The sequence below is a fragment of the Podarcis erhardii genome, assembly GCF_964252035.2.
Source record: "Podarcis erhardii genome assembly, chromosome: 1".
Classification (NCBI taxonomy): domain Eukaryota; kingdom Metazoa; phylum Chordata; class Lepidosauria; order Squamata; family Lacertidae; genus Podarcis; species Podarcis erhardii.
The window spans coordinates 24,047,873-24,057,248 of NC_138497.1; the positions used below are offsets into that span (position 1 = coordinate 24,047,873).

At 45.5% G+C, this 9,376-nt stretch overlaps 1 protein-coding gene across 2 annotated transcripts in view; it reads left to right on the forward strand.

Annotated features, from left to right (window-relative positions):
* The window catches only part of NRDE2 (NRDE-2, necessary for RNA interference, domain containing), a 28,334-nt gene extending 20,936 nt beyond the window's left edge, over positions 1-7,398 (forward strand). Inside the window, exons 9-15 of one of the 2 annotated variants that reach the window (XR_014153872.1) lie at positions 870-1,042; positions 1,646-2,032; positions 2,576-3,474; positions 5,252-5,390; positions 5,904-5,975; positions 6,814-7,052; positions 7,093-7,398. Coding sequence is in view for 1 of the 2 variants with exons in the window: in XM_081851471.1 (XP_081707597.1) it covers positions 870-1,042; positions 1,646-2,032; positions 2,576-3,474; positions 5,252-5,390; positions 5,904-5,975; positions 6,814-6,939 (1,796 nt within the window). In the remaining variant the exon portion in view is untranslated. Of the gene's footprint in view, positions 1-869; positions 1,043-1,645; positions 2,033-2,575; positions 3,475-5,251; positions 5,391-5,903; positions 5,976-6,813 lie in introns of both variants that reach the window. The other variant, XM_081851471.1, reaches the window with a different exon arrangement.
* The last annotated feature ends 1,978 nt before the right edge of the window (positions 7,399-9,376 follow it).

Genomic DNA, 9,376 nt, shown 5'->3' on the forward strand with positions numbered 1-9,376 from the left:
CCATAGGATGCACTTTCCCTCCTCCAAAAATGAAGGGGAAATGTGTGTGCGTCCTATGGGGCGAATGCAGGCTGTCGCTGAAGCCTGGAGAGCGAGAGGGGTCAGTGCGCACCGACCCCTCTCGCTCTCCAGGCTTCGCGCAGATCTCCGCAAGCCATGGGAGCCCGCGCCGGGCTCCCGCTGCTTGCGGAGAGTTGCCTGCATGACGAAGGCTGGGCGCGCTGAGCCCAGCGCTCCCAGACTTCGTGCACCTCTCCGCAAGGTGCGGGAGCCCTGCGCTGGGCTCCCGCTGCTTGCGGAGAGTTGCCTGTTCTGGGGGCTGGGGTCGGGGGAAGCTCGGGCTTCCCCCGCCCCAGCCCCGCGCCTGGAGGGGAAAAAAATTTTCCCCCTTTATTTCCCCCCCCCAAAAACTAGGTGCGCCTTATGGGACGGTACGTCGTATAGGGCGAAAAATACGGTAATCAGATACTCTTTCTCTCCATACTTCTGTGTCCTCCCACCCCACAATGTCTCTGTAATTTTCTGGTGTCTGTTATAGATTGGGATCTCTGCCATACCATATATTTGTTAACCATTATATACATAGATGGTGCTGTATTAAATTATAATAAAAGAATGAATTTGTAAGCCTTTGTGGCACCACAAGACTCCTTGTTGTCTTTGCTGCAATATGGTAACGTGGCTACCGCCATCCTGCAAAATTGCCACGCCGGCCTAAAGAAATTGGCAGAAATTCAGCAAGGCTACTTGAATTTTATGAACTTCTTTGTGCGGATTGCTGCCCTTTAGCAGCTTGCAAGCCTGGAGTCGATGGGATTGAACAGGCCAGATTTTGAAAACCTTCTGGTGTGTTTTTGGCTTCTCAACAGATGAAGATGAGGAAGATGCAGAGGAGGAGGAAGAAATAAAGGATAGATCTCTACCCAAGTGGCAAAACTGGCTTCACGTTGAACGTTCGCGTGAAGGAAGGCACTGGCTGCCTTGGCGTCCAGACAAAACCAAGAAGGAGACAGTAGATGATTGTGAAGATCCAGAGAGACAGGTGGGTGTCATAGGGGTGTTGTTCCACCCCCTTGATCATTGTTGTTGGCCTGTTCTGTTCTGTTGTGCTCATGCTTTTCTTGGAGGCTTCCCACAGGCATCTGGTTGGCCACTGTTGGAACAGGAAAATAGACTAGATAGGCTCCTCTTATGCTTTTATGACATGATAGAAGTTTGTAAAATTAAGCATAACGTGGAGAGAAAGTGGTCCTGTGCCCCTCCGGATGTGCTGGGTTGCAACTCCTTCCGTCCTCTTGACCATTGGTCTTGTTCACTGGGACTGATGGGAGTTGGAATCCAGCAACTTCTTGAAAGCCAGTGGTCCTTCCTTCCTGGCATATTGCTTTCCTTCTTAGCCCTGCCTCTACTTCTACATCCTTCTCCTGTTCTTTTCCCCGTTTTCAAATTTTAGATTGTAAGCTCCTTGGGACAGGGACCTGGCCTCTTCCACTCTGTAAAGCACCAAGTAACGTAGGCTTGTTTTACGCTTGCATTTTTCTTGCCCTCTGAATTCCACTTCTTGAATGGCTTCTAGGATCATTCCATTTTCTTTATAAAATTCCTTCCTTTCATATCTAACTGCATTTTTATGTGTGCTTGACAGGTCCTGTTTGATGACCTTGGTCCATCACTAATACAAATTTCCAGCCCAGATCTTCAGTTTCAGCTGCTCTGCTCGTTTCTGCAATTCTTAGGCGTGCCATGTGAGTGCAGCCTCCTTCCTTCCTTCCTCTACACAGCAATGGATGAGAACAACATCTTTGAGGATCGGCAGCATGGCCAAGGACCCGTGACTTCTTTTGACCTGTCACTTCCCGGAGTCAGTAGAATTGGCCAGATGGACTCGATGCTCCAAGGAGTTAGACATATTGGCCACCCCAAAGAAGGGGAGGAGTTCATACAGAATTTCTTCCACATGATTCTGCCTCTGCTTTCAGGAAAAGAAAAATCTAATCTATCCAACTTCTGGCTTCAGTATGAAGTCTCCAAGGTAAGTTGGGATTTTATTTTTAAATTCTTCCGCTGCCTTGTACGAATAGCAAATGTACAAATATTAGCAAGGCTCCCCCTTGGCTGAAGCTAAGCCAGTCTTGAGTCTGGTGAGGGCCTGATTCAGTGACCATCCGGGAGCTGTCTTGGGTTCTGTGATGGAACAAGGCAAGATATACTTGTAAAATAATTAATTATCTCTGTAACAAACACCAGACACTCTGGAGTGGCTTTCCTTGGCTAGCTGAGGATCCCCTAGAAATTCCTAGGATCTAGGGACTAATAGGGAAATACATTTGGGTAAAATTATCCCTAAAGCACTCCAAAAACACGAAGCCATTGTGTAGGTTAACCCTTCCTTTCCTGCCCCCACCCCATAATTCCCCCCCCTGCTCCAGTTCCACCCCCCAAAGCTTCTACTTGCCAAATGGGGTAAAAATCCCTAGGCCAGCTATGTGGAACTGCTTACAAATAAGCAAAACAATGAACCTGGTTGTGTTTTTTCTTGGCTGCCTCATCATCATTTTTATTGATTAACATGCAGGTTATTCAGTGTTTGGAAACAGGCAACAAAAAGAAACTGAAATGGCAAGGGAAGAGAAGTAAGAAATTAGCCAAGAACCTTCTTAAGACCCATGAGAACAGAAACGATGTTTCCCTTTGGCGACTCTACGCCTACCTGGAGTGGTTTCTTGGCAACGTGGAAGATGCTAGGAAAGTTTTTGATATGTCTCTGAGCACGGCGGGAACGGCTGGGATCCAGAACCCCCAGCTCTGTAATCTGGGCCTGCTTTATGCTGAACTGGAAGCAGAGTTGCTGGGGAGCCAGGAGGGAACGCTCGAGTCTCGCGCCGTTCACATATTGACCAGGCTGGCCGAGCAAGGACCTTACACGCCGTACAGTGGACAGACATTATCCGTGAACATTTTGAGAGCTCGGAAAACATACGAGCATCTTCTCCAGGATTACTTGAGCGAGAGAGCCACCTCTAAACAAGAACAGATCTGCGGCTCCGGCCACCTCGTTGGCTTGGTTGGTTGTTACACCCTTTTCCAGTATTTGACTCTTGGGATTGATTCTGCAGTGTCGATATACAGGCAGGTTTTTGAGAAGCTGGAAGGCGAAAGCTCTGGCGGTCAGAACTGCACTGCCAGCCTTGAAGCTGTTGCACTGATGCATGTGCATTTGCTCAGATACCACATGAGAACGAGCGTCTATCCTTTGGCTCCTCTCCGCGAAGCACTGCTGGAGGCTTTGAAGAGGTATCCTAGCAACCAGCCTCTCTGGAGGGCATATATCCAGATCCAACACAAGTCGCACAATGCTAGCAAAGCGCGGCGGTTTTTTGACAGCATTGCAAGGGCCGCGAAGTCACTGGAGCCGTGGCTGTTTGCAATCAAAGCTGAGCAGATGAGGAAAAAGCTTGTGGAAAGTGTCCAAAGGTAACACTGAAGCTTACAGATGATGCATTTCTCTGTCTCTCTTGCTTATTAACTGGCAGAGGCCTATTCCCCTTTGCAGAAGTTAATTTCATTTCTACATGACATTTGTATCCTGCCCCTCCTCTAAGGAGCTCTGGCCAGTCTTTTAAATCTCCAGAACAGCCCTCTAAGATTTGATTTGCCCAGGGATACAAGGTGAGCTTCATGGCCAAGCGGCAATTCAAGCACAAATTTTCCACATCAAACATAGGCTGTTGCCTTAAATTGAGTCAGACCACTAACTGAGAGCAACCTTCCAGGGTTTTGGGCAAGAGAAATTCCCTGCCCTTCTTGGAGCTGCTGGGTTTTTGAACCTGGGATGCTGTACCAATGAGCTTAAAGTACTGCTATATTGCATTAATTTCTGCAGGGTTACATCCACTTACATTTCTTCTGTTGTCACAAACATGTCCTCCGACAACCTTCCCCAGCCCTCCAGATTATTTATTTTGCATAAGACAAAACAAAAAAACCCCTGACTTCCCAACAGGTTGCACCAGAACAAAACATATTAATGGGAATTACAGAAAGCAGATAAAAATGCAATTAAATTCCAGTTTCATACTGGCAGTCGGTATAAAACATAGAAGGACTAAAGGCTGGGAAAAGTGAAATTAAACTAAAAATGACCTCAGGAAGGTTGGGAGCGCAAGTAAGTCTTCACCATGTGGCAGAAATCAACCAGAGCTATGGCTATCTGCATATCCATAGGATGGGAGTTTCATGACTGGGTGCCACCACGAAGAATGCCTTGCTGTGCATTACCACACAACCAAGGTTGTCAGACTACAGTTCTCGTTATTCCTGACCATTGGTCAACCTGGATGGGGCTAATGGAAGTTGGGAGGCCAGAATAATCTGGTGAGCCTGAGGCTGGGGAGGGCTGCTGTACGGTATAACGATAATTTAAGAGAATAGTATGGCAGGGTGTGAGCTTGGACTGGAAACTTGTTGGCCAACCTTGGGCCAGTTACCTCCTCAGCCTAACCTAACGTACAGGGATGTTGAGAGGACAAGATGCAGAGAAGGAGGAGGATGCTCTGTATGCTGCTGTGAGCTTGCTGGAGGATTAAAAAAGCAGCAGCATAGGATTGCATGCAAACATTAACATGAGTGGTCATGCCCCATGACTTTCCTACCCTCTTCTCCCCGGTGCAGCTCCTTACACACAAGGCCTTGGAGTTGTAGCGTGAGGGGAGATTTCTAAAACTCGGGGAGCCAGCGTGGTGTAGTGGTTAAGAGCAGTGGACTCGTAATCTGGGGAACCGGATTGGCGTCTCCACTCCTCCACATGCAGCTGCTGGGTGACCTTGGGCCAGTCACACTTCTCTGAAGTCTCTCAGCCCCACTCACCTCACAGAGTGTTTGTTGTGGGGGAGGAAGGGAAAAGGAGATTGTTAGCCGCTTTGAGACTCCTTAGCGTAGTGATAAAGCGGGATATCAAATCCAAACTCCTCCTCTTCTTCCTCCACTCATACATTTGGATGCAACCAAGGGGCCACTGCTCGGTTGGGTAGAGCACATCCTTTGCATGCTGAGGATCCAGAGGTCATTCTTGGGCATCTCCACCTCCACCAGGTGACAGGAAAGCCCCAGCACCACATGTGGGGGCAAGAAGGTTGCCCATCTCTGCTCTCAAAATCTCCAGTGTGAGTTTATATTGGAAGGAAGAACCGTGTTCATTCCTGGACCTGACCACCGAAAACACTGATCATTCTCTTGTTTTTCTTTGTTTCAGAGTAGCCACTGGCGATGTGTACGCAACCATCCCCGAAACCGGGATAACCAATCGAATCAAAGCTTTATTTGAACATGCCATTGAGACTGAAAACGGTGCTCATTGTCCATTGCTTTGGAGGCTATATATAAACTTTATGGTGAGAGACTGCAGCCCCCTCTCCCCCCCCCCCCGCTTAATTTTATTAAGTGATTCATGGATGCTGTTGTGTAGATTAGAAGCTATAGAAAAAAATAACATTTAAAAATGCACCGTAGGGATGTTAATGCAAATCTTAACATGGATTATTAGAAAAACTTTTTGTGTAAAAAATATATGGCTCAGATCCCATGTTGATCCTCTCTTCACGTAAGGAGGAGGGCAGTAATTTTTGACAGCTTCCCCTCCTGACCATTTCCAGTTGAGTTAGGATATAGACAGCCTAAATATGCATAGATGTTGCATCACATCATATAATATTAATATAGTTCTTTAGAGTTAGATTTCTCCCCTGAGAAATTCTCAGTCTGAATATTTAATGGTTCTTTCTTCAATTCTAAATGAAAATAACATTGTTTATGTACCTGTGCATTGTTTATGTACATAGAGTTCTGCATTATTATTATTTTTAAATGTATGTTTGAAATGCAAAACTTTGTCTTATTCTTTTCAGGTTTCTTTAGGAGATAAAGGAAAAAGTAAAGGAGTGTTTTATAGAGCGCTTCAAAACTGCCCCTGGACAAAAGTAGGTTTCTATTTAAAAAATAAATGTATGTATGTATGTATGTATGTATGTATACAGTGACAACGCAATAGAACATGTGTCTCTGGTAGGGTCAAACCAGATTCCTGATTATTTGCATAGCTGGTAAAATGGAACTATTGTTTATAATTGACAGTAGGTTGCAACAGGTTCTGCAACAGTATGGTGGTGTTGTTTCTTTAAAAAGAAACTGCCCAGAAAGCAGGGAAACTGAAGTCTAAATTTATGAAATATGTAATCAAAGGAATAGAGACTTAAAAGTTTACATGACCGGTGTCTAATATACTGTGAATTACTCCTGATTCTTGACAAGTTTGGTTTTAACTGGACTTGGTGGGGATTTTTTCAAGCATTTCTTCGTGACCTATAGCACAGATAGCAAATCCTTACGTTTAATTTTTTTCGATGGAAAACTTGGGGCATACAGAATTGGAATTCTTTTTTATTTAGTTTTTTATGGACCAGACTCGAGAGGGTCAGGGTGTGCAGACCTGGAGGGTGGGAGCACTGGAAGGCATAGTGTAGTTTGGAGCAAGGACGCAAGATCTGCGGCACCGTGGAAGGGAGCTGTACCCACCTATCCTAAACAGTTGCCTTGATCGCTTTTTAGTTGCCTTGATCGCTTGCTTTTAGTTGCCTTGATCGCTTTTTATTTCATTAGAGCTGGGTTTGTCTTTTTCTTTTTCTTCTCTGCATTTCTTCATGACCACCCCCTCTTTGGCCATGAATTTGCTCTTGTCAAATTGATTCCTGGCCCGACTTGTGCCGTTCCACAAGCATGGCAGATTGATTATTTTCAATGTAATACTTGTATTTGTAGGTGCTGTATATGGATGCTATAAGCTATTTTCCAGATGAGCTGCAAGAGATCCTTGATCTAATGACCGAGAAAGAGCTGAGAGTGCGGGTACCAATTGAAGAGCTGGAGCTACTCCTGGAAGACTAGAGAATGATGTGAAGACTGCAAGTGGGCCTTGGCTTGAGCCTTCAGTCTCTACCCTTGGGGAGAAAATAATTCTATACTTCCTTTAACAGATGAGAAACAATTATTTCCCTTACGTATTTTTCAGCACACCTATCTTGTGGTTGGCTTTCGCAGTGCTGTTAAGCGCTCTTGTACAGCGAACTGCCAAGATGGGTGACTCAATCTGTTGCTGTCGTCAGACGCATTTGTGTGTCTATGCAATAGCCAAAGGACAAGCCATTCTCTCTCAGCTGATTGATGCACTAACACATGATCAGAATAGTTTTATAGGTTGTACGGAACACGAAAATGTGCACTTGCGTGACAACTCACGTGATGTTTTAGGCAGCGAAGCCTCGTGTAACCAAATTTTTATTGGTTTGCAAATGGCAGAGGATGTAAATATGCTTGTAAAGGTACATAAAATATTTTTGAACTGGATTGTCTTTATCTCTATATATCTCCCTTCCTCCAAAAAGGTGGAAACACTTAAGCTCTGCTTTTAGTGAATCTCTCGTTTGGTCGCACAGCTGCCAACTCACATGCCACACTCAACAGTAATTTTGAAGCCTCCCAGGATATGCATTTTATGAAATTGTTTCCTATTCAGTTTGGAAGTTTGGGCTACCCACTACTGAAATCAGGTGGGATGTTAAGAGTTGCTAATGAGGATGCAGATAAGATTCTGAAAAAGTAAATGCTTAGCCAGGCTGTGGAAAAATGCTGCATATCCAAGCACTGTCGGTTGTAAAAGAAGTGAGCTGTGTGTGCTCTCTAGGGCACACTCCTGTGATGCCGCGAGGACATCCTAGATCCAGAGGAGTTTGTGGATCTGCCCCTCTGATTAGGGAAGATTTCTCCTGGGGCAGCCCCTTCCCAGCTGACATTACTGCTCCTCTGGCCAGCAGCACTCCTGTGATGAAGAGGCCAAAAGGGTGACAGGGACGGCTTTGGATTCAGCAGATGCTCTCACATCTTGAGGGAACGAGGAAGTACACCAGCCATGAAACTGGCATATTCTTTCCTCCACCCTCCCCATCTTGCCTTGGTTGTCACCAGACAGGCAGGTCTTGGCATCTGTTGGTTGGAAGGCATCAGAGTCGTCCTTGTTGCTCTGTCTGGCTTTTAAAAATACCCTGGATAGAGATGACTTGGCTGCTGAACCCTTGATTGCTTCAAGATTAGATTATTGCAATGCACTCTAGGTGGAGCGGTCCTTGAAGACAACTCAGAAACTTCAGTTGGTCCAAAACGCAGCAGACGCAGATACTGGCCTGCATTCAGTTTATAAATCCTGTTTTAAATCAGCTGCCCTGGTTGCCAGTTTGTTTTCGGGCCCAATTCAAGGTGCTCATGTTGGTGTTTAAAGCCCTAAACAACTCGGGCCCCAAATATCTGAAAGACTGCCTCTTTCGACACAGACCTCCTCAGGTGCAAAGAGGGTCTTCCTGGTAGTTCCTCCATCCTCAGAGGTTCAAGGGGAGATGGAGGCAGCCTCAGTAGTGGCCCCTAAACTCTGGAATCCCTTCCCCACAGAGGTGCCTCTTGCACCATTGTGATACAGCTTTCAGAGAATGCTGAAGACTCACCTCTTTACCCTGGCTTTTGACACTTGACATGTACGATTTCAGGGTCCCATATTTTTATGCTTATAAATTGTTTTTAATACTGTGTTTTAATGCTGCAACCCACTTTGGAACCTTATAAAGGGCAGGCAATAAATGAGTAAATAACAACAAAAGCACAGTAAGCACTCTGGGATTGACAGCAAGGAGCGAACAGCAGCTTACTTTATGTTTGCACTGGGACTTCTATCGCTAGTACTGGATGTGTTTTAACAAGAGAGGGATGTGAAGCCTCTGTTTATATGATTGGAAACCTAGGTAACAATTACAGGGATGCCTCTGAATATCACAATACACCCCCTTTGGGCAAAACAGCTAGTGTTTCCTATAGGAAGCAGAGAGGGCAGTTGCTTTCATGCTGCTAGAATCCGAATGGAAGCAGCAGAGAGCACAACTCACAGCTATGAAAGCTTTTAATTAATTATCCTTTATTCCATAAGCAATGCCTTGCGACACTTGCTGCAAGGTGCAATTAACTAAATAAAGCTTTGGACTGTCCTGAAATCTAATATAGGCTGTCAACAACTAGGCTGCTCAAGTATTCAGCTGGGGTGTTATGAGCTCTGGCCACAAATCATGCCATTAACCGGATCTCAGAGGAGCCAAAATAGTATTCTCAGACAGAGGTATGTTCTCTTCAGCAGAGGTAATTCAGTGGTGGGCAGAGGATTTTGTTTCACCACTGCCTTTCTCCAAAGGGAGTGTTGCGCAAAGCAGCCTCTTAGAGTAGTTGCAAAAGTTTTACTTACTTTTCCGAAACCCTTCTTCAGATAACAAGGTGGGGACAAAAAAGG